General features: G+C 39.7%; 1 protein-coding gene across 1 annotated transcript; it reads right to left on the reverse strand.

Annotated features, from left to right (window-relative positions):
• Nucleotides 1-286: 286 nt before the first annotated feature.
• On the reverse strand, nucleotides 287-25088 carry SPMIP7 (sperm microtubule inner protein 7; the record flags this gene model as incomplete). The annotated part of the gene is given in 14 exon segments (XM_082329157.1): nucleotides 287-410; nucleotides 4983-4990; nucleotides 4994-5090; nucleotides 15458-15565; nucleotides 16090-16131; nucleotides 17182-17249; nucleotides 17702-17725; nucleotides 17729-17748; nucleotides 17751-17830; nucleotides 18493-18503; nucleotides 18507-18566; nucleotides 20560-20642; nucleotides 24581-24839; nucleotides 24843-25088. Coding segments are annotated over 14 exon segments (1230 nt in total).
• Between the last annotated feature and the right edge of the window lie 1340 nt (nucleotides 25089-26428).

Genomic DNA, 26428 nt, shown 5'->3' on the forward strand with positions numbered 1-26428 from the left:
TTATGTCACTGGATGGAACAGCTACAGCATCATTTTCTACCTTAGTTAACAAGGCAATCCAGAGAGCAAGTTTCAAGCCTTTGACTTACGACTCCTCTTGTTTTTAATATGGTTTTAACTGTCATAAATATGAGAATAATGTAATAAGGACTACCACAAACACCCACTTCCATGTTATTTTGTTTGTTCCGTATTTAAAGTATCCACACATCTTCACACATTTCCTTCCTCCTCACTGTCAGATACTGAGGCTCTCAGCTATGCAGGTAAAAAGGATTGACACTTTCTAAACTGTAATAGTTTCTTGTTCTCTCTTGTTGAAAGAATTCTGAGGACTAACTGGAGTCACCATTTGAGAAAAAGGTCCCTGGCGATTATACTGAGACGGGCTTCCATGTTTTGCTATGTGTCTGCAGTCACAAAAAGACAGAGAAAAAAAGACTTTTAAAAAGTGTTCTCATCTTGCTAAACATTCCCTCTTCTTCCCTCTCACTGCATTCTTCATAAACAGTTATGCCCGCTGGCCTCAGAGAATGCTAATAATTTGCAATATGCCATAGTATTAAAATCAGCCCCTCTAAGAACAATGGTGGCAAGTCTTCCTAAGAGTTTTACATCTTACCTTCTGGATATATATAACATGCTGACAGACAGATCCCTACAACAGCTGTAAGAAAGGTATATTCTGCCTCTTGCCTCTTTCAGCCTTTCTTGGACACACACGGTTGCTTCACAACTAACCTGCACCCTGTGGAGAACTGCCGTCAGCATGCTGAATGCGTTCAAGCACATAAGGCCCTGTGTTGCCTGGAGGGCAAACTCTGGTGGTGCTGGACGTTGGGCTTTCAAGCCCAGAAAAAAACACTTTGCTGACACCACGACACGCCTGCTTTAGATGCCCAGTCCTCGTGGTACAGAATACTGGGATGAGGATTAGAAAATATGCTGGGGACTGTCTGGGAGGGAACGATTTATGCTAGACTTCTGATATCCTTCTAATCTTTTACAGGAAGAGGCACTATAAATAATCTTATATCTACAACCTAAGTTGGTGTAACCCCTCTGCTGCAAAACACCTAATCAAAAGCAGGGCTGATGCAGAACTGACTACAGAGTCTTATGTTCACTTCACTCTCCAAACAAAAAATATTTTCTTCTGACCTAAAGATCCCTTTTGAAATCTCCAAAGCACCTTGCTGAAAAGGTGCAATCCGTCTCTCTAAAATTGAACTAAATCCAGCACTACCTTGTATTAACTATGGCGAGGCAAACACATTTCCATACAACTCGTGGTGCAAATGGATTTCTCTTTTCTGGGTAGCAATGGACAGTTCATTTAAATACAAAACAACACATAAAACATTTCTTCCTATGCAAAAGCTAAACAATGCTGCCAGAATTTAATTGCACTAAAGGACTTTGAAACCCAATTTTCTGACTTCACCTTGAGATTACCTGGAAATAAAAATACAATAAAAATACATCAATAAAGCTTGACATATAAAAATACTGTTCACATTCGAAGATGAAGAAACCATATTTCTTCTGTTCTATACCCTATACAATCCTGTTGAGTTCAGAATGCTTAAAACAGGTATAAAGGATTTTGCCCCACATACTGTGGAAGCTCCATGAGATAGAAATACAGTGCAGAAGTGGTTGCATGCTGTCTGGTCCATCTGATATTGCTGGTACTTTTGACAGGAACATTTATTACACCATGTTAGCAGTAGACAAGAGACTCCCTCTGATACCCATAATTGTCTTCAGGAGACTGACCATATATTGTAGACATGTCAAATAGAGCAGCTATAAACACATCCACCACATGCAATCACTTGCTACTTTCTGAGAAATTATTACAGTCGTGCCTTGAGAATGATCAAAGACAGAAAAAAAGGGTCACCATTTTAAAAACAGTAAGAATGAGATCACGTCCTACGTGAAAAGCGTGTGGAGGTGAATTGGGGTAGTCTGACCCCAAATTCCAGGAATCACCTCTCTTCACCTCTCCACTGCAGTCTAGCTTGACCTGTGATCACTGAAATCAGCAGGACTTTTATAATTTATTTTACAAAGGGAAGAAAGCAAATGTTAAACATCTCTCTTTTATGGGCATCATTAACTAATGTTGGGGGGAGATTCCCAGCATCCCTAAGTTTTACGTAGCAGTTTCATAGAGGGCTAGGATCCTCCATCTTAAGTCAGTGAACACTCTCTTACTCCCCAAGTAGCCCCAGAGATATTTCTGCCCTCAGGGGAATGTACCACTCAGCTCAGAAAAACGGTGGTAAAACCTGGTCTACAATGTCTGGGTATGATTATGCTTGCTGTTTCCTACACACCCTTCTTCAAAAAAGTCAGGGATTCCGTCCCGGTTCTGGAAAGTCTCCATTAGTACAGAATGAGTACCCCATTCTTACTATCCACTAAAAACTAAGAAAATTCATCCACTATGAACTACACCCACAGTAACACCTGTAGAAAGTAAAAGGAAGTAAAACAGATGTGTTTTCCTTTCTTAGACCACAGTGGCGCCTGCCTTTTTGCTCTTGACATCGGGTATCTGTCTGAAGTCTGTCAATGATCTTTGCTAAGATGCATTTGCCTTTTTATTTGTCTGCGATATTTACAAGCAAGTTAGTCTTGCATCAGGCTGCTCCCAGTTCAGCTTTATTAGCCTATCGAGACTCAGGACTCTGTTGCATATTTTCATTCCCTGTCAACAGCAAACTGTGACTGCAGGTGACTGCCTATTTTCTAAGTATAACCACAAGAGAAAAAGAGCAGAGGTGAATGTATGGAAGGCAGCAGAAATGGAAGTCAGTGCATTTTGCACAATGATGAAACACTTGACAAGGTGAATTCTTTAAAAGCCAGGCAGCTCCCTAAAGCTCCTCAAGCCTTTTCTGGATACTTTTCACTGGCAGTACTGAAAAAGTAGTGTGATGTATTGTGAACAGAATTCTAAGGAAAATTAAACACTTTAATGGAACATAATGAATGGAGTCAAATCCAGTTGGCGGCTGGTCATAAGTGGCATTCCCCAGGGCTCAGTACTGGGGCTGGTCCTGTTCAATATCTTCACTGATGATCTGGATGAGGGGATTGAGTGCACCCTCAGTAAGTTTGCAGATGACACCAAGTTGGGTGGAAGTGTCGATCTACTGGAGGGTAGGAAGGCCCTGCAGAGGGGCTGGCTCTACAGGACAGGCTGGATCATTGGGCTGGGGCCAACTGTATGAGATTCAACCAGGCCAAGTGCCGGGTCCTGCACTTGGGTCACAACAACCCCATGCAACGCAACAGGCTGGGGGAGGAGTGGCTGCAGAGCTGCCTGGCAGAAAAGGACCTGGGGGCGGTTGGCTGACGGCTGCCTGAATATGAATGAGGCAGCAGTGTGCCCAGGTGGCCAAGAGGGCCAATGGCTTCCTGGCCTGTATCAGGAATAGTGTGGCCAGCAGGACCAGGGAGGTGATAGTGCCCCTGTACTTGGCACTGGTGAGGCCGCATCTCAAGTGCTGTGTTCAGTTTTGGGCCCCTCCCTACAAGAAGGACATGGAGGTGCTGGAGTGTGTCCAGAGAAGGGCAACGAAGCTGGTGAAGGGTCTGGAGCACAAGTCTTATGAGGAGCGGTTGAGGGAGCTGGGGTTGTTTAGTCTGGAGAAGAGGAGGCTGATGGGAGACCTTATTGCTCTCTACAACTACCTGAAAGGAGGCTGTAGCCAGGTGGGGGTCGGTCTCTTCTGCCAGGTAACAAGTGATAGGACAAGAGGAAATGGGCTCAAGTTGTGCCAGGGGAGGTTTAGGTTTGATATTAGGAAAAACTTCTTCACGGAAAGGGTAGTCATGCGTTGGAACAGGCTGCCCAGGGAAGTGGTTGAGTGTCCATCCCTGGCGGTATTAAAAAGACGGGTAGACGTGGTGCTTGAGGACATGGTTTAGTGGTGGACTTGGCAGTGATAGGTTAACGGTTGGACTGGATGATCTTAAGGGTCTTTTCCAACCTTAACGATTCTATGATTCTATTATAAATTTCTCAGGAGAACATGGAAACTTGGGATAGTGTCGCCATGTCCCAGATCATTATGGATTACAAAAAATCAGAATCTAAAGCACAAAATCATAAAGGAGAGAGGGGAAACAAACTTATTAAGCTATTCTGAAGTTACTGGGAGAAAGGCTAGGTTAGTCCTTTGCCAATGTCAGAAGCTCTTTGTGCTAACAAAAGGAAAACAGTTTTTCAGCTGTTCTGAGGTGTCCAGGTCTTTTGAAACCAACAAGAGTTAGACACCTAAATACTTATACTGGCCCATAGTTTTAACAAGCCTTGTATGGAAGAGCAGGAGAAAATAAAGATTATTAACTCACTTCATGAGGTAGCCACAATAGTGATGTGGGGCTATGACGATTTCATAGGCACAGGGTCTTGGGCTGCATCGGTGTGGGGTATGGCATGATTTTGCCTCTCACTGCCTTTTGAGTAAACCCACCCATTTTTAACAACTATTTTTGTACAGCAAATACCCATTTCATAAGTCTGCCAACACCACTTTGGAAACACAACACCACACATTTTTCTCTTAGGAATTTTTAACTTTGACATTCATGGGCCTCTTTCAAAACATGCACAGATCAACCACTCAAAAACAATAGTCACTTAAGCCATGACTTAGCAACCATAGCTAAAGAAAAAATTTCTCAGTGTAGAAATAATCCACATTTAGAAATCATGATTTACCTCAGTGTTAAGGTACCTTCCCAATACATACCTTACAATGTTCCAGAAAAATTCTAAAACCTCAAAAGGATTTCAGATTAGTATGACAATAATGTGGTGGGAACCAACCCCAACTGTTCTGTATTTCCTAAGCCAATGGAATTTCATGCTTAACATTTAATTGTTCTTTAACTAAATAAATGCAATTAGGATTTTCCCTGTAATCTTTCTGAACAAGCTGAGAAATATACTTCATACCTACCCATGCATTCATGCAATTATTGATGGGGTTGTTGATGGAAGATTAGAATTTGCCGGATGGGTTGCTGACCAATGAACCTTGCTAGTGTATCCAGGGATATCTGGAGTGCTAAAGGAAAAAGTTAAAGGGGGCGGTGGGGGGTGGAGAAAGAGTAAATTAAATGACTATAGGCTTGAAATACGACTTCCAGATCAGTTCTAAAATAGCTAGTGTTTATGAAAGATGGATGGAGTAAAAACTCTTCAGAATATGAGTAGTCCTTAGAATGCGTGAACTTGCATAGCTTCTTTAATATCAGAAAAACAACTTTATGATGAGCTAGCTGATGATCTGACCCAAAATCTTTGGATAGACATGGCAAACGTGAGTTCTTCAGCGATTTTTCCTTTTTTTTTTTTTTCCCCCCAGTTGTTTAGGTTGAATATCTGTACGATATTCATGATTACAAGCAACATTTAATCTCAAAGAACAAATGGGGTCATGGGGTTCACAAAGAGCACAAAAAGCAAGAAAATGTTCTTTAAAAATGTGATACAGATTTAGCTCATATTTAGGTTCCAGCTTCAAACATGGAATTTAGGTAGCAGGGTTTAGGCCAGCAGGTGTGATTTCTCATGGCCTAAAACACAAATGATTTTCTAAATTATTCTTAAGTTCTCTAAATTTCCCCTAGAATTTATTAAGAATGTATTTACATGTATATGTAATATTATTAACACTGCTTAGACACATCAGCTGAAATTCTAGCTTGAGTACACCAGTGGACTGAGACAGTTTGTGCCACATCTTGGAAAACTAAAGCCTTCTGTTAATTCTGATGCTAATTCTTAATGTGGAATTCAAAAAGAAAGTTCCTTAAAGAGACGGAGGAAAGAATTTTACTCATGTAAGGTAGCACAACAGAAAATTTTGACAGCAATTGCTGGAAGATGAAGCAGAGATGGACAAAATTAAAGAAAAAAGAAAAAGAAGGTGGTACTAATATGAATTCAGAGAGATAATCCATGAAAACTAAAAAGAAAACAATCTAAACCCCCAGTATGACAGCTTTTTTGCAGCACAAAGTTATTCAGAGAGAATCATCCGTACTGTTCTATGTTGACAGCACAGAATAGAACGCTGCTGAATTATACATATATCCAGACTGCCCATACACATGGAGGTAAGAGCTCATGGCAAGCTGTTTCATCTACTGAATCAACTAAATACTTGGGATTGTAAACCTTGCCTGCATTAGTCCTTTGTGAGTCTATTTAGACTGCATGAATGATAACAGTGCCTCCTTTAAAATAATCTCTGAGGTATTTTTTGGTTCCCCTGTACCCTGGGTAAAAATAAACAGTTCCTTTAATTATAAAGTGCACAGAGCTATTAATTTCAGTACAGCTGATCAGCTGCTTCTCCGCAACGAAGTTCAGCACAGGATGCAAAACTGGACACATGTGCAAAATATGGTTTATCAGAAAATTCTTTGACTTGTGTACTAGGAAACTTGGCTCTGAAGTTCCTCACCACAACAGCAGAGGTAATGACAAAATGCTGTATCTACCTACCACAGTTATAACAAAGGACTGTGGGTGAGCTATACCTGCCACAGGAGCATTGGAGGTGTATGTTGTAGTCTTTGTACCCATAGTTAGCAGAAAGACCATCTAGTTCTTTGTCTTATTGTGGAATAGCCTTGCACTAACCCATACATTCATACACTGCTTTATTCCCTGGGCTATGCTCCAGTACGTGACCCTCCAGAGAAGATGGCTTTGTAGAATCAGTCCCCCAGTTTTGTAGCACTTGGGAAGCTGTTACCTATAGGGTATCACCAAGTAGTTGGCTGAGTAAGTAACAAACCTGCTCTCAGTCTTGATAGCAGCCATGCAGGGGTAACAAGTAGGCCTGAACATATAATACAGCAGTGGAACATATTTTCAGAATTTGACGAAATGGCTTGCAGACGAATTTGCTTTTGCATGTCAAAGTAGACAATCGTCAGGCTATGTGCAGATGAAGTAACTCTGTGTAGAAAATTTCATGTGCATATGCAGGGATCCCACTGAGGGACACAATGGACATTGGGTGGGTGCGAGTATAAGCACGTGCATTCAGCCAAAACTGAAAATGCGATATCACTTTGAAGGACTCAGTCAGACTATGACCAGAGTTTTATTACCCTGGTGATGTGCTACATAAGAAGATATCTCTCTCACATGTAATACAGAAATTCCGTTGACTTTCTTGAAATTGTATGAGCATTACAGAGAAGAGAAGATCACAACAAGAAGCCCCATATTAACTTGCAACATTTTATAAGCCTATTTGGAGTTAACTCACATAATAACTATATAACTGTGGATATATTAAAATACATCATGCACTGTGAGGCATCTGATTGATAAAATCTTCTGACCTTTAAAACTTACAAAACTAGAAGAAAAGAGAAAAGCATCATAAATGGCCAAATGTTATCCAAAAATCAAGCCTGAGAGATGATCCAAGATGATTTGTTCTAGACTGCCTGTTAGAAAGGACTGACAAAAGTTGGTATATTCATAACATGTGGGAAGGATGTAGCTCTGAAAGAGAAGAGACATGGTCAGAGAGAAGCTAAAAGTACCAGGATAGTAAGAAAGCTTACACTACAGTAAAGCAGCTGCTCTCCTGGGAACCTGCAAAGAAGATGCAAAAATGTGCTGCGGTTATGTATGTGATAAAGCAGAAGAAACTGAGGTTAAAAAAATACCCTTTTGGTTTTTTGTTTTTGGATCATGCTCTCTAGCTCTTGTGTGTTTTCTCTAATGAGCTGCTAAACCAGATTGTTGCTGCCAAAGAAAACAACTAAGTGCCAGGCTACCACTGGGCAACATACAAAACTCCTCTGTGGTTATGCTGTCGTCATCAAGCTTGCTTTCTGTAACCATGACATCTCTCTTGTTCATACACTTCCTTGTTATCACGCTAGCCGCTCTTAGCCCAACAATAAGAAACATACAGTGTTGACAGTTGAACCTGTGCAAGCCCTACGATTTTTCAAGTGGAATGTAGTGATTCTGAGTGCCTCTGCTTTGGTGTGCCTCTGTTTCGTATGTCCATCTCGGGATGTCTTTGAAGATTTTTATTTCCTGGTAGTGTTCAGGAAAAACAGTGTGGACTTAATTTAGTTGGCCACCCATACTGGCATTTATAGGTATTTGAGACGCCTTAAGGTATCTGAAATAACCCCCTATAGCACCGGACCCATACTGTTCTGAAGCAGCAGCTGGAAGTGATGCTCTAGAGTGTCTGCAGGGCATTGGATGCTCAGGTTTGACACGTAAATTCCATGTCAGCTCTTTTTATGGGAGCAAAATCAAGATTCCTCCAAATAATTTGTAATTCTTGAAAATCTTGGATCTAGCACTTCAGCTTAAGCGACTGAGGTATCCAAGTTTTTTGTGCAAAAATTCTGTCTAGTGAAAGCAATCCGGTAGATTCCTACCTTGCACTTACATGCAAAGAGTTCCCAACATCTTACTCTTTTCTTAGAAACACAGTTGTATAACTCACAGAACTAAACCACCAGATTAAGTCATTAATTAGCTCTTCTGGTTACTGCAATTATAAAACGGGCCTCTTGGGTCTCACAGCACATAAGACTTGCAACTGGCTTCCACCTCAAATTCCCTTCCAGGAGGACTGACATGTCACACGTTTGTAGCCCTTCTTTTACTCCATGATCCAATTGGCCAAGCAGAATAACCTGTGGTAAAAATGCCTCAGATGTGATCCTATGTCAGGAAATTCAATGCATACATTCTTTTGTGTTGGGAAAGAATATACTTGAGAGAACTTGTGAAGTTAAGACAAGGTGCTCCATGCAGAGTGAAGAATGGGACCAATCGGATTTTTGAACAGAGCATTCGGGGTTGCATTTCATATCCTTCTCCCTCAGCCATCAAAGCAGGATAGGGAATGGGTATTTACAAATTGATTTGGGGTTTCTAAAAGGATAAAACCATCAAAATGGTAATTACCCAGAAGTATTTTGAATCATGTTGAACTGGAACATTTTGTTTCTACAATTTCAGTTTTATTCTGCTTTCAACTTTTTTAACCCCCTTTTTAGTAGGGGGCATTATTATTCAGAAACAAGAAAGCATTTCAAACCAGCAATAAAATCTCATTTGGAAAATGTCAAAGTAGGATATTTCAGCATCCCCCACCCTCAGCCCCCCCGAATGACTCAAACTGGAAAATCACTAAAAAGGCATACGTGGTGGACAAGCTGTCAGTTTCTGAAGAAAAGATACATTGTGGGAAAGCTCTTAGGCAGCCCATGAAAATGACTATGCAAGGTGCACAGGGTCCTGTCCCCAGCTAATTGTGGCCTGTGAGGTTTCTGTGGTAACTTGAAATGATAAGGGATGCATGCACACAGTCAGTTGGAAGCTGACTACACTGAAGAAATATGACTGAAGTCACTACAGATATACTGATGCGATAGTAGCATTTTGCCCAATGTGCTTGAGAAACCAAGAATAAAGGGTAGTTTCAGGGAATAGCTTTGTGCAAGAATTGCAGGACTTGAAACACTTAGGACTTTGTCTTCTTAGAAACTGTATGTATTAAGTTCCCATTTCAATCAACTGCTTCCAGAAATGGATTTTGGTCAGATCCTGTCCCCTCTCTGACACAGACGACTGTGGCCTTGGACAAGTCACTTCAGCCTCCTCAGTCTTCATCTTTCAAAAAACTAATACTATAATCTACTTTACCAGTGTTATGGCAATTAATTCGTTGATGCTTCAGAAGTACTGCTAAGTAAATAAGACTAAGTCACTGAGGATATAAGGGAGTTCTAACAACGCCACGGAGGAGAGTTATTTGTGTGTCAGACTGAGCATTCACCAAAGCCCTGCCCATGAATGCTTGAGAGGAAATCCCCATCACCAGTGTGGGAGGCTTTTTTTCCATTGACCCTTAAAACACCTGCAGAACTAAAATACCACATCGAGCATAATCTTGTTTCAGCAGCTGATTGGGGAAGAGGTCAATAAAGGAAAAAGCTGGTGACTAGGGGTGGAGGAGGAGAATTATACAAAATTACATACCTATAAAGATGTTTAAGAAAAACAGAACAGCAGATGATTACATGGGGAATCCATATGATGCAGTAAAACCAGTTTCTGTATGGTTTTCAAAATTATTGGGTTCAAAATGCACTTCTGAATAAGAAAGAGATTTTTTTCAAAGTAGTTGTTAATAACAAGAAAGAATGAATTGGGTCATTGCTTATTTTCACTTATTAATAACATGGAGCCTCTCAAAAGTGCCCAGAGAATTCAGCAGTCTGAGCCTTCCTGGAAGTCACTGTAGCTGTGCTGCGAAGTTTCCTCCCCTGTGTAACTTGCCCAAGGGAGCTGAAAATACAGTGTTTCCTCAGAATTCAGTCCGTCCTCGTCTTCCTTGATACACATTTGGGTTGGAGCAGCAGTTACACACAGGGGATCAGATTTTCAGAAGTGCTCAGCGCCTAAAAGTTTCATTGTGGTGGTTGTGGCCAGATTTTCACAGGAGCTTAGCAATTAATGTGCACCCAGAATGTGAGCTCTTTCAGAATTCTGGTTTTCATGTGTGGTTGCTGAGCTATTTTTGAAAGCCTGGCTGGCTGCACAAAACATACTCTTTAGCTCTCAGTTGCTTCCCTACCTAGTATATGGTTAGCTATGTGACATATAAAACCAAATGCAGTATTCATTTTCCACAAATAAATAAATATTATAAGCAAATAATTAATAATCAAATCAGTAAGAAACAAAGAAAAAATTACCAAGGAAAACCGACATAATCAGTTCAGACTCCAAAGTCTTCTAAAACAAATTGCAGAGGTCTCAGTTCTGCAAAATATATGAACAGATACTTAATTCTATCTCTGTTCAGGATATCTTTTTAAGCACATACCTTTAACTCATTGATTCCAATGGAATTTATACTTCATGGGTTTGAAAGAAAAGAAAGCAAAGAAAAGAAGAGAGTTTAAAGTAGGCAGACAAGTAGAAAAAGTAGGGAAAAAAAAACACAAGAAAAACAAACTGCACAAAAAATTGGTAAATTTAAAAATACAACAACAGACACTTGATCCACTGGACAATTGTTGTCCAGTATACCTAATAAAATTACACAACTAACATACAATGAAAATGCAAAAAAAACACCAAAGCATTCAATTTGGAACCTCACTAGTTAGTGGCATAAGAAGACAAGATTCAAGCCTACAACTCCTGTGCTTTGACAATGTAGTCCACTTGATGGAGCGCTGAGCTGTAAAACGAGATCATGATAAGTTTTATAAAAGATTTTTGGAGATCTGCTGGTGAAAAAGGACTGCATTAGAAAGAGATTTTCAGAGTGTTCTTTCACAGCAACTTCCTCAGTTTTTGACCGGCTCTTTTTTTTTAAAAAAAGATTTGTATGTTTCCCTTGGCAAAGAAATGATAAAAGATTCCAGCTTTTAGGCATACATTGCAACATAACCAAGGATGAAAGAGAGGAACAAGTTCATCCTAAAGCAGATTCAGGAGTGCATACAGAAACAAAGGATATTAAGAACGATGCTACATTCCAGGGCTGGAACAGACCTCAAGAGATGATGTAACTGATCCCTTTCCCCCAAGACAGGCTTTAATGAAAGCCTGAAGAGAATGAAAGGAACTGCATTACCATCCCAGATCTTTGGTCAAGTGCGAAGATGAAGAGTCTGACCTGAGAAAAGTACTTCCACAGCTCCCTTAGGGAAATGCCCACGGATCATCCTACACTGTCACCAGATCATGAGCATAGTTCTGATTAATAAGTTCAGATTAATAAATTTAGCATTTCTAGATGAGTCACAACACTTATGATGTGGCTTTTGACATCTGGTGAAGGCTTCCACAGCTATTCCATGTCTGAACCACAGAGAAAAACTGGATAAAAATGCCTTAGATTGCTAGTCTTCACTTGTGTCTCAGCCTAACTTTTAAGAACTATGGCCATCATGTTGTGCTAATTATTGTTTTTTAAAACCAAGTTTCAGCAAAGCACCACTTCAATAGCGTAAAGCTCAGAGGCACAGACTAGGGCTCAGGATACATGAAGTTTCATTTGTAACAGTGCTACAGATTCCCAATGGGATTTGGCAAACCACTTAATCCCACTGCACCTGGATTCTCATCTGCAAAACTTCCAATTTGCACGGTAAGGACTTCAGAGTATTATCTAGGGTGCTGGGTATATGCACAGCAGCTTTTCACAACACTGATCTTATACCAGGGGCTTTTGGGCTCAACTGCAGCACAAGTCATGACTTTTATCTTTTTTCTAATTCCTTAAGAAAAAAGAAGAAAAACAGAAGACGGTTTCCTGTTCTGCCAAAAGGAAGAGAGGGTGGGTGCAAGGGTAGCATACAAAACATGCCCAGGTTCACCACTCTTCCTGTTTGTCTCTGCAAAATTACATGACAGATGACTCTTAGCTAGTTTCAACTTTGCTAATAATTTGAATGGCAACCACTTTCTTGCATGGTCTGGGGAAGAATAGTGTCTCACTCTGGAGTAATGCCTGAGCGCTGATGCTGTTGCCCAAGTGCTAGAGGCAGGAAGCGCAACTGCTAGTCCATGAAAGAGTGAAAGTGACTATCTACAAAGAAATTTTTACATTTTACAGACTGCCAAAGCATATTTAGGCTTCTAAATCTGAAGCATATATCTAACTTGTCAAATCTTTTGGTGGGAGTCTAGCAGCCTTAATACTTTTACACATCTTTCCAGAACTACTGGCCAACACACAAAGTGAAAAAAAATTTTATAGGGATCACTTTTATGTCTTCTTTCTGACTTTCTTCTTTCTTCTGCTTAAAATCATAGCAATCTTGATGTTTGGCAATCATAGAGAATAAGTATACCTTATGAAGAACTTAATAGAATTTTTCAGGTGGAATTGAATTTTTCACAGCTTTGAGATTTCAGAATCTTTTAGGTCAAAGAGATCTTGGTCTCCTGGTTGCCAGAAATCAATGAAACCCATGGCCTCACTCACTAAAAACCAGGAAAATGACATGGAGAATACCAGAGAAGGTAATATAGAACCTGTTGCTAAAACTTATAAATCCACCACGATACCGTACACTGCAAATAGTTCCAGACAGTATGTCTGTCTGTTTGCAGCACAGTGTACACATCAGCTTCTGTTCTTCAAAGCTCTACAGCAACAGCAGTATGACATGGCAGAAAGAAGGGTTAATGGCTCTGCTAACTTCCCTTCAAACTCAGAAATCTCCGCTCAGCACTATGTTGTATCCTGTGTGTGCTGTATTTTTCAAGCAAATTTCTCAATAATCATTTTATACTATTTTATGTTCTAGTTCAAGCAGAAGTTACAAGTTAGATGAAGGCTGTGAGAAATCAGATGACTTGTGCAGGAGGTGAGATAAAACAATCAGAATGGTACATTACGCACATAAAAGCTTGACATTAATAGGTTTGGCTGCAGTAATATGGGTCAAATTTGACCATCGTACAATGCTTAGCACCTTATTTTGCCTGTGAACCTACTGCTGTAGTGAATAAGGCTCTGTGAAGAATGATGTGCCATTCCTCACAAGTGTGGCAGCATGTGATGCATTGCAAAAGAATAAGCATTCTCCCTGAAACTGATGTAAGAAACAGAAGTGAACAGACTTAAGGTGGAGCTCAGAAATTCCAGCTACTTCCAAGGCAGCTCCCAGCAACTAGGAATGTTTAGCACATACTCCGCTGTATGTGAGTAAGGCCCAGCACTATGCCTTTTCTTCAGAACAGAGAGGGAAATATTTTTACAGTTTCATCCCTCTGCTTCCCCAAAGTATCCCTTCTGTAGTTCCTCGCAAATGTGGACTGTGCAAGACCACTGAAAGGAAAGAAAGGAAAGGCCTGTGCAAAGAGAAAATCTGATTAAGTAAACAAAACAGTCTCTTTCCTCTTTTGTTTTACCATTTTTAGTTCTTACCATTATGTTGTTACTTTTACCGTTTTACTTTCACAAAAGTTTGCAAATAAATGTATAATACCAGCTAAAGAGAACTTTAGGAAAGGCTTAAAGAGAAAACCTTTGCACACCAAAGTTTGTGATCTAGCTAAAAGTCAGGAGGTGCTCCTAACGGCATTCAGGGAGCTTTTGCAAACTCAAAGGCCATCTACTGGTTAAAGTTAAAAATCACACATTTTTAACATTGCAATATTCAAGCCACACTACCCATCAAAAAATGGCACATGCACTTTTACCCAACAGACCTGTTATTAACACTGAAGAACAGGAAGCGCTTGAAGTATGAAAGTATGTCATAGTTTGAAAATAAACATAGTTTTCTTGGAAGTAAGGTCTCTATTCAGAATGGCATCCGCAGAAATTCCTGGTGCATGCTAAGCTCAGAACCTTCTCTTCCGTGTCCTCCCCACTTGAGCCTTCAATGTAACACAAATCTATTTTCTGCTGCTGGGCATTTGCAGGAATGCCTGTGTTAGTCTCAGCATCATTAGGAACCACGGGTCTGGTGCTTTGGGGTACGATCTAGCAGATTTGCTCAGACTAGCTTCACATGCAGCCTTTCTCAATTGAGAAAAAGGGCAAGGTGCCTGCTGAGTTCTTAAAACTTGGTTGTAAAATTAGTCTAGCAACGTTAACAGCAGGAGGAAGAGTATACTCTGATTTCCATCTCAGCCTAGGTCAGAGTCTGCTGATCTTGAGGAGATCATTACACCAAGACAGTATATTCCACTGGTGTTACCACAAGCAGCTTTTACTTCCCAGGATGGGCTCACTAAGGGTAGCTTTTGGTCCAACTGTCAATCATTGTCAGTCCATTATGACCATTCTGTACTAGAGGGATGGCAGGGTCACTTGGGCAACAGAGCAATTCCTGGATGGAAAAAAAAATCCTAATCAACATTTCTGGTTGAAAAGCGTGATGCATAGTGTTAGAAGCAGAATTTCCCTGAAACTGTAACACGCATGTGATGCAATAAAGAATCAGGCCTTAATGTTTTATGACAAATTCATACTTAGTCAAAACAGGTTTCACTTAAGCTTACCATAACACAAGTAGATGGATAAAATCTGTTATACCATCATCTCGGTAGACAGCTCTCTGCTCATTTTGTATCAGTTTCCTTGACTAATTTTGCATATCTAGGCTGAATGGTCCCTTAGATTTATACAGACCTACACTGACCACTGTAGGCAGTTACCACTGCAGGCCATTTACTACTGATTCAGTTATTAAAAAGGACTCTTCAAGTTCAACCTTGAATCTGAAAGCCCACTGTGCTTCCTGTGTTAACAGACCTCATTCAAGTTATTAAAGAGTAAGGAGCATTCCCCCCCAATTTTTTTCATTCTTTTGGCCAAAGACCAGATCTTTTTCCCCTTTCCCAAGTAACAAGTACTCAAGAGGCAGTATCAAAATCCTGCTAGTAAGAGAAACATACCGTGCAGTGCTTGTGTAGGGAGGCTTTGAAGTTTGCGCATGGTTAAGTGGGATTAAGTCTACATCAGCATTGTCAATGTCTTCAAAATTTACTGCACCAACACAGCCACTGTTTGGATAGAAAGGAAATCAAAGATACATACATTATTCATAAGACAGCTGGTGGAGGCAGGTGAACCATATACTGCATGCTCCAAAATTCTAGTTGTTTATTAAAACGGTCCACAAAAAAAAAACATGGAGATGAACTGCCCTGTGTGCTTGGCATGTCCCAAGATGAAAACAATCATCTGCTGAACTTGCAGCAAGTAACAAATGACAGCTCTAGTACATATGTGCAGAGAGGACACGTGGGAAGAATGGAAGTAAGATAGAATCTCTTGCCCTTTCGGCTATGCCCATAATCAGACCGGGATATTCTTCCAAAGAGGACATAATGGATCCTGATTTCTAGTTTACAGGTTTACTCTGCAAGCAGAGACTCAGCACATGCTCTCCCTTGGCACCAGAAAACACCTTGAGATTAGATAACATAGGCTATCTACAAGTCTTGCTTCAGAAAATGAGAGATGGATTGTTTGGGCTTAATCAAAAATGTAGAAAGCAGAGACAACCCAAGGACATTGTACTTACGTATACAAGCGGATATGACAGGTTCGAGAGCTTCGGCTTACACTGTTAAAGACAAAATAGATCAATCACCTTTTTTTCGCCAGACAGAATATTCTGATAGAATATTTATGAGGTCTCAAAAGAGAGGTGGTGACAAGTCAAAGTTTTGCTCTTGGAATGATGCAATGTTCATTTGAATTTGGTAAAAGACCGTGCTAAATGATTAGATTGGCATATATGCTAAATGACCCAGTTCAGTAGGCAGAAGCTTGTCTTTTAATCTTCATCCTCAGACACTGGGGCTTCAGTTCATTTCCTAGGATAGTATAAGCAAGTTTTCTTTAAAAATAAACTGCTTCTCTACTTGTAACACTTCTCTCATTCAATTCTTGAGAACACAGGAAAATTTAACATCAGGTCTGAATTTCTCTCTTGGTCTGTCCCTGCAAGCTGCTCTCACTGGCCGTGCCTATATTCCTTTGAAAGAGCAACATTCAAGAAACCATAACGATAGTGTTTTCTGTCTCCCTTCCACCCTGCAGAGGTACCTGTCTCTCCCATTGTATGCCTGACTGTGTCCAATAGCACACCTGTCCATTGAGTTTGCCCGAGCAAACCTGCTGGCTCATGGCCTGGAAAGGAGGCAAGTTCTAGCTTTCCTGTCTTGCTTTGACCACCCTTCCCTTCCCTGTCTCTACTTGGCTCTTATCTGAGCCCTTCTGAACCTCCTGTCGCCCTTTACTGGGCTCATCTAAAATGCTCCACTCTGCGATTGTTTTGGATTCTACAGACAGCAAATAAAACCTTGAGTTTGTACATGTGTATGATTACCGTAGTGTTTTCAGAAATGTCATCTCAATGAAAACATCAGATGCATGCAGTCGTGACAATCATTCACTTTACAGATCTCTTCTGTTCTGCTTTTTATATTTAACTCTCTCACATGAGAAGCATGTTAGAGTATACTTTCCATATAGTTATCAATTGAATATGTTAACTTCTCTAGTTACAGAATGCTGCTGAATTTAGTCTTCCGAAATAATTAACTGTACACAGACTTCATAAAGGAATTGTTCAGAGGACCCTGACATTCACAAAAAAAATGAAACTTAGAAATCAACAGGTCTCTGTGGAGAGGTAAAAGATTTCGTTTGAAATCTGTCCCAGAAGCCTCCAACAACCTAAAATCATAATTAGATGCTTCTTGTAAGGCAAAATTACCTAATTAATTTGGCTTAATAGCTTTTCATGCAGCAACCAGAACCAATTGCAGGTAAAAATAATAATTATTACAGTCAATAATCACAAGTAAACTAACTTAATGTAGGATTTGTTATGCTACAGCATCATTCCTGTCAACCAATTTTTCATCAATATCCTTACCCTCTCTTTCGGTACTGTGCATGCATATCTTCTTCTGTACCCATGAAGGGGAAGGGGGAGGGAGGGGGAGGGAAAAAATATGTAATCATTTGAGGCAATTACTGGAGTGTGCGGATGACCTTAAATGCTCACTTGGGACTGTTTTTATTGGAAAACATTGCTGTGGGTTTATGTGTATGACCTACACAAAATTTAGGCTACATTTCATTAGCATAACCTAAAAGCAGTTGGCAAGAAATTGTTCACTGGCTTGGCTTATTTCAGGTTCAGGATACTATCTCCTTTTTGTGAAACACAATCAGCCAACACTTTTACTGTTGATTCTGGAGGCTGGATTTTGGAAGGTAATATATTATCCCAAGGAACCTCTTCATAAGCTCTAGATCAACAATAAAAAAAGAAGGGAAAAAGTTCCTGTATAATCATTAGTGAATTACATCAGTAGCTAGACAATAAGGAATTATGTGACAAAGAAGGATGTAGAAAATAACAAAGGTGTATATTTCTAGTTTAAAGGGAAATGAAAAGCCTGGAATTATATGTTGCTTGCTGGGGAACAAGTAGTTATGGTACAGTTCCACAGGCTTATCTTCTTTAAAACTTTTTCACTCACTAATTGAAAGAGGTAGTTTATCTTCCAATAATCTCACAGTGATGATGGGTTTTATTTTGTCTAAATTTGAATAATCAGTTAAGTGAGACGAGACATAAATAGAGATTAGACACCAGTCATATCATGCCTGTGACAGGCGTTGAAGACAGATGTACAGAATGCCCTTTTGGAAACTCCAGTTTCTCTTCACTGCCTATAGAGGAAGTGGAGATGAAAGGCACAGACTGGATGCAAGCTTTTAGATAACCGAAGTTCGTGAGATGAATCCTATGCTAAATGCTGTTAAAACACCAGAAGTTCTGAGTGACAGAAAAATTGTCTGTAGTCTTATATGTTCTGCTACCTAAAGGTGCATAGCAGCAAAAAGAAGATGAAAAAATGAAGCAAAGCACAAGCAAAAACTGTTTTCAAAAGAAATGGTGTCTCACTTTTGAGTATTTTAGTTGTAGAAATCGTCCCTTGCTTTTTCTTCTTTCCACCTTGCAGAAGGATCACTTGATTCCTAAGAGAAATCAAATACATGGCAGCAAGCTATGCTATCAACATATATGATACTATGATTGCTTGTTTAGAGAGTGAACTGTATGTATCTGCATTTTCCTAGTTTACTATCTTCTTTTGCACTGGAATGTGAAACATGCAATTTCACATACTTCACCAGCCAGCACTGGAGGTCAAGAATGGATCTATTTCTGAGGAGTTTTACTCACGAAGCAAAATTTAATATAGTGAATACAAGTTTAAAAACTAATAGAATGTCCTTGCCTCACTACTCCTCAGGAAGGTAGCTTTCCATTTGTTATATTATTTATAAAATGGCATAGCAAACGCACTTTGCAGTCCCTCACACATGCCTGATGTATTTGTATGATGTTCATTGCTACAAACTGTGTTCCTCAGGGTTCAATTCTAGGGCCAGGTCTGTTCAATCTATTTATCAGCTGTCTGGATGCAGGAGTTGAATGCACCATTAACAAGTTTGCTGATGATAACAAACTGGGAGGTGCTGTTGACTCTCTTGAGGGACAGGAGGCCTTGCAGAGGGATCTGGATAGATTGGAGCATTGGGCTATGATTAATGGGATGATATTTAACAAGTCCAAATGCTGGATTCTGCACCTAGGACAGGGTAATGCCAGGCACAAGTATAAATTGGGAGAGGAGTGGCTGGGGAGCAGCCCTGCAGAAAGGGATCTGGGGATGCCGGTCGACAGCAGGCTCAATATGAGCCAGCAGCGTGCCCTGGCAGCCAAGAGGGCAAACCGCATCCTGGGGTGCATCAAACACAGCATAACCAGCCCGTCAGAAGAGGTGATTATTATCCCGCTGTGTTCTGCGTTGGTGCGGCCTCACCTTGAGTACTGCGTGCAGTTCTGGGCCACACCATATAAGAAGGATGTGAAGGTCCTTGAATGCATCCAGAGGAGGACAACAAAGCTGGTGACAGGGCTGGAAGGCATGGCCTATGAGGAGCGGCTAAGGACCTTGGGCTTGTCTAGTTCGGAGAAAAGGAGGCTGAGGGGAGATCTCATTGCTCTCTACAGCTTCCTGAGGAGGGGAGGTGGAGAGGGAGGTGCTGATCTCCCTGGTATCCAGCAACAGGATGTGTGGGAACGGTTCAAAGCTGCGCCAGGGGAGGTTCAGACTGGACATTAGGAAGCATTTCTTTACCAAGAGGGTGGTCAGACACTGGAACAGGCTTCCTAGAGAGGTGGTTGATGCCCCAAGCCTGTCAGTGTTTAAGAGGCATTTGGACAATGCCTTTAACAACATGCTTTAACTTGGTCAGCCCTGAAGTGGTCAGGCAGTTGGACTGGATGATCGCTGTAGGTGCCTTCTAACTGAAATAGTCTCTGTTCTATTCTATTCTATTCTATTCTATTCTATTCTATTCTATTCTATTCTATTCTATTCTATTCTATTCTATTCTATTCTATTCAAGCATGCGCAACACTTAAAGGACTACGAATAGTCTCATCAGTGTAGATGCATGAAGGATGCCATTACGTTTTCAGTATGGCAAAGACTTAATTAGACTTGTGCTATGGAAACATTGATGTATTTCAATTTACTTATTTGTTTGTGCCTTGTACCAAATAAGGCAGTGCCTAAGTATTAAACATATGAGTATTTATACCAAGTATGAGGTATCTTTTGTACATTCTGGCATTTTTGCTCTAACTCTGTCTCCAGTTACACATAACTGACATTGGTAGTATCAGTCTCACATTACAGTCTAAATACCTTAACCAGAGTAACAGTACAAAAACTGAAAATCATTGGAGTGATGGCCACCATTAAAATCTGGTCATGCTAACATACAGCTACCTGAAATATATCCCTTATTTCAATATAATTAGATGAAGAAACAAAAAGGTCTGATTTCACTACACTACTGTCATCACTGCCAAAAGCATGTTAAATGGAAAGCAGACTAGAAACAAAATGATTTAAATATGTTTTCTGTCATTTCAAGAAGAGCACCAGACACTTGCCTTGAGATTGGGATCCATACAAAATGCAAAAATATGGTTTTGGTCAGGTAGAGCAGGAGCAACTTTCACTGGAGTTCTCCAACCTGAAAGAAAGGGCTTCCTATTATGTTAATCAATTTGCAGCAATCCTTATTGTTTTAAACTGGATGAAAACAACTCATGGCTTCCCATAAAAATCGATGCACCAATGTTCAGTGACCTGTTACCACTCTGAATTACAAAAAGTTCCACAAAAATATATTAAATTACATGGAAGATGAAAGTAAATGATAAATAATATCACAAAATGCATTGCTACAGTTTGGCTTACTTCACATATTGTCGTGTACAGTACTAACTGTATAAAGGAAAGTGCACAAATTAGCAAACATAATAACAAAAGCTTGTCAATGCAACCTGAACTAGTAATTGCATATTGCATTTCTACAGTTGCCATCTTTGCCAAGCCTGCAAGCAATAAACAAGCTATTCCATAAGCAGTAGGTGACTGATTTCCTAAAGATATTTCTCGCTCTCCTTCACCCTCCCAACTTCCCATTCCAATAATCTGAGCTCTCCCTGACCAGATTCTGTAAATCAGCCTGACCCACCAAGAGGCCACTTCCTGCAGTTACTGCAGAGTCACATAGGTACTGATTGGTGAGCCAGTACACACATGTTGGTAATCCAGTGAGCTGCTGTCAAATAGAAAGATGTTATCATGGCCAAGTTGCAGCTCCCTCAGGAGGAATGCTGGTTTTTGTCTTTCCTCTCCCCAGACTTCAACCTTCAAAAATCTTGCTGGGGTGCAATTATCCTTGAGATGTTTGTATCTCTGTCAAATTTGGCAGAAATTGGCCAATGGGGTTAAAAGTTTTTAGGGGGGAACCAATAGATAAATGAAAAAGATGAATGGAAGCAACTTGTCTCCTTCGGGAATCAGGATAAAACCCACAAAATAATCCTATAAATAAGGTAAGGGATATGTATGAGAGTATCATTCAAACTGCTGTGCCATTAACTAGCATAATGCTTTTGGTGACTTTGGGAAAGGTGTATTTCTAAATATACTTTGTTATACTATACTAAAAGGGATAGACAGCCACACAGCCATCACACCACCCTCTCTATGAACACTGGAAACTATTATTTAGTATCAAGGACGTAATACTTAGGTAGTTTTCAACCTGCTTTTTACTTCCAGACCTCTTAAAAATTTCCAATGCATATGAAGACCTTTATGTAGCAAATTTAAGCTAATTCATAACATTTACTTTTCCTAGCTATCTGTAGAAATTTTAGGTATACTTTGGAGAAAATAGTTCAAAGACTAAAAGTTGAAAGCCACTGTGCAGAATGCAAAATTAGTTCTTGCAGAACTAATCACTCTGACAAAGTTTAAAAGAAAATCACAGCTTTCAGTAAAAGAGACTAAGTTTATTATCCTAATGCTATATGTAAGTACTGAAATAATATGACCTGGCTTTTAAAAGAGCTTTTTTCACAGTGTGCTATAACTTTAAGTTGCTGCTTTTGAAAAGCTTGACAGAATCTGTGGGTCTTTGCACTGTGAAGAACTTTCAGACTGAACCACTCTCCAATTAAAACAGTTCTTTTGGAAAGTGTCTCCTAGTAACATGCTTGCAGTAAAGATGGCGGCTGCATCTTCATTGCCTCAGCTTAGTATAAACTTTAAATGCTATCTGCAAATATACAACTTGTACTCATATGGGAATGCTTCCATTAAGTTTTATGTCTGAAATGTTGTAATTACTTAATACGTATGCATGTACTAGTGCCCCCTACAGTAAAGAGGCAGATGGCTCAAAGATATCCATCCATATGTTCTAGTAGTTCCATAAAATAGTCTTCCTTCATTGATTAAAGAGCTAAAGGTTACAACTGTTATTCCTTGTGTTGTATGTGTAAAACACTTATTTCAGCTACAATGTCCTTAGGAGGACATGTATATAATTTTACATTTGCATTGATAATTGTACATATGCATTTCTAGAGACCTCTGCTTTTACGCTGTATACTGTAATTTGCTATCTTGACATCACTGGCCTACTGCTGGGATGATTAATATTCTAACATTTACTTCTCCTTTTGCTTTCAGTGGAAAGATGTAGCGTAAAAATGGCAGTAATTTTTTTCTTTAAGTCATCTTTCTGGAGATTTCAAGCCCTTAATGATTTCCTCAGTCACAGGACTGAAAATTGCATGATCTGCTCTTGTCCAAGTTGAGAACTCAGTATCTTGGCTTTGTCACTTTTAACTAATGACAAGCTCAATGATATTGTCAGTTTCAGTTTATCACTTAAGCTAATCTCCGAATCTGACAAAGCAGGATTCAATGACAGATAATGAATTTGGGGAATTTCTGGTTTGGATTCTGAGTCAGAAACTGAAGATGTACTCATTCACATTTCTAAGCTATTATTTCCCAGAAACCATGAAAGCCAGACAATCTTTTTGTTTTGTTTTTAAAGGAAAAAGTGAGATTCTTATGTCACCACATACAGACATATGCAGGGAGGTTTCACAAAACCAGGAGTCTCACAAGCTTCACTGCACCTCACTGTCGTTCGAAAACTGTGCACTGTTTTTGACCTCTTATATTTTAAAATTAGTAGGAGTAGGACTTGATGACATTCAGTTTCAGATTTTTGTCTGTGTTCATTTCAGGTGTGTCTCTATCTGTCAGAGTATCTCTGTCTCTGTCTCTGCTTTTCTCTGCATTGGAAAAATTAATAGTCAGATAGAATTGCATATCTCAAATCTTCTTTCCCCTTCACTTTTCCAGAGGCTTTCAGAAAAAAAAAAAAAGCTGATCAGTTCTGATTGGTGTCTGAGGTCTAATTTCATACGTAAATGGAGAACACAGTAATTGAGAAATAAGAGTGAAAATTACATGGGATGAGGAAGAAAAAAAAAGGAAAATTATGGAGTCTATTTTTTTATCCCTTGTCATTTCTTGGGTTCTTTTGGGTTCTGCTATATGACTGCAGCAAGCTTAAAGCGATTTAAGATGCAAAGTTCAAAGACAGAAACAAGGAACCAAAAACACTGCCTGAATTTATAGCACGTAGAGACTATATGGTGACAATAACACGGATAAAGTATAGCTAACCGTGAGGTGAGAGTGTTATCTTTGTATAGTAAAATGGAACAAGGAGCTTATTTACATTTCTTTACCATGTTCTAAGAAATGCCTCCCCCCATCTAAGAACAAGTTGCCTGAGTTCTCATAAAATTTTGTTCTAGCTGTAATGAGCATTTCTCTATGAAAATCATTGGCATTGGCTTAATCTTTGTAAAACTTCAACCATATTGCTTACTGCTAATTATGTCTGCCTTTAGAAGCCCTGGGTAGATATTTCTGCTTTCCAGAATTTTCATCAAACAATTCTGAATACTAACCACCAACCCAATTTTTCTTCACGTTAAAAAGAGTGAATTTCCATTTTGATGCTGTAATCAATATGAAATTATCAGACCCAACTTTATGTGTAACACAGAGGGTAATATGTACTTTGACCAACATGTGATGGCAGTTCTGAAGAACTTCTCCGATCAACTAGACACTGGAATAGGTCTTTAAATGCGCTGCGCTGCAACTTGTCAGGAAATACTAAAAGACACAGAAATATCCAGGGGATTTCCCAGCTCTGGAGTGATTTGTTATTTTGGTTTACATTAAAACAGGTGCTCATTAGGACTATCGTATATAACTTCACAATTTACCTAAATAGATTTTTTAAAACATTATTTACCTTCAAAGATTTTTCTTTTTTTTTTAGCATTAGAATGCTTGTTAGAATTTGCTGACTGGTACTTCTTTGCTACAGCAGAGGCAATGAATCATACAAACACTCTACTGCAGTTGTTATATTCAGTTCAAATATCCAGGGCAAATATAATTTATAAGGTTGTTCTTTCAGGACCTTGGGGGATGGGGTTCAGAAGCTAATTGTATTTATTTGTTAAGCATCACAAATTTTTTTGGTGATTAAGAAATAAAAATAGTAGTTTGCTTTACCTCTGAGTCGTGCCCTGACAGAAGCAGCTGACACAGCCCTGGAGTTCCACCTTCTGTCCTGGCTGGTTTCCTCCAGGAGGATCATCTCTCTCTTGTGGGGAGGCTGTCCTCTCTTTCCAGTGATGGGGACCTGCTGGTGAGGTCTCCAATCACTGCAGTCCACCAGGGATTCAATAGCTCTTCCAACACTGGGCCGCAGGTCAGCATCTGCTCCTGGACTCACAAAACCTGAGCAGGGATCCACTAAAGGCACATCATCCTAGTGTGGGAATAAAGGGTAGTTTGGCTCTACTGCAGATGTGAATGAATTGAATTGAAGGGAAGAATTACTGTTTTTCTCTTCAAAGCTGGGAAAGCCATGTCTGCTCTCAGGACCTCTCACAACAGGCATGCATATCTTCTTTAACAGACTTTGATACTGTTGGTGATCCACCTTGTGAACTGGTTCAACTGACAAGGAGGACTTTTTAAAGGCACTTGCCTGCCTTTCAGCTCCATGGGAAACCATGGTCATTCTCTTCTATCGTCCTTATGTGCCACTAAACTTAAAAGACTCCACTTGCTCCCGTTTCTCCAAGTTTCTGAAGTCCTAGCCAACAAACCGCAGTAGAACTAGAGGTCATCCTGCAGAAGATCAGTACATGGAAACCATAAAGAGCAAGGCAGTGGTTTAAGTAGTGAATTCTTGCCTGAAAAGAGATTTATCAAGTATGGTACAAAAAGAACAGAGACATTGAATGAGCAGAGAGTTTTTTTGTTCCGTGGTAACGATGGAAACCACCTCACAATAAAACGTCTCCTGGTGTGAAACATGGTTCATGCGAACCACAGTAATCTAGTCCTTTAAGTGGATACACACAGCAACCTGAAATGGCACTAGCAATTACTTATTCATCTAGTAGAAGCAAAATTTAAGAAGTTTTCAGTCTTACTAAGAATTATATGGTGTTTTCATTGAAGTATTTTAAAATAAGCTATTCTGTTGGTATCTAGATCACAAATATGAATTAAATTGAAACACAAATTTAACACAAACAAAATTTATCAAACACAACCACAGATAAATGCAAATCCAGAAAAATTACAATTATTACTTGGAATAAGTAAATCACATTGACACCAGAGTTTTGCATGCAGCTCAATTTCCTCCAGAGTTTTGCCATTTGTTCTAGCAGGTTGGCAAATCCCTTAATGTCACAGGTCAGAATATGCAGCACTCATTTCCTAATCCCAAGCTCGATGGTCTTCATTTAGCAATCTAAACAAAAGCAGTCTGATTTATAGGGGTCCTCTCTGCATGAATTCAGTGCTGTCTGCAAAGGTCTGGCACTTCGGAAAAACCAAACTGCATTTATTTGGACAGCTCAATTCACACTATGGGGGCCTTTATTTTGTGGCCTTGTCAGGAACAATCAGGGCACAGAGTCTGATCATTCTCTCATTTACATTAGTCTCACACAGATGTAACTTCCCCGAATTCCTAACTTGCTCTTGGTTAACACGAAATGGGCCCAACATTTATTACAGTACAGGTTTACAGTCATAAAAAGTTGTGTCCCATAATGGTGGGGTTTTTTTGGAGTAGTTTGCTGATGAAGCACAAAATAAATAAATAAATAAAGCTTCCTTCTTTATTAAGACAGCTTTCATACATAGGTCACAAGAACTAAAATGGGTAAAAAGTGACAGCTGAGAACACTGTATATGCAGTACCAGCACTGTAAGGCTAAGGCAACCCTATGAAAACACAGAACTCTTTGTCTGACACTTCTTGTGTCCACTTGCTATCACACTTGTACATTTGAGTTAGTGAAAAGATACTTCCGAAATTTGACTTCTGCCAGTAAC

This window comes from Platalea leucorodia (genome assembly GCF_965183815.1).
Source record: "Platalea leucorodia genome assembly, chromosome: 1".
Classification (NCBI taxonomy): domain Eukaryota; kingdom Metazoa; phylum Chordata; class Aves; order Pelecaniformes; family Threskiornithidae; genus Platalea; species Platalea leucorodia.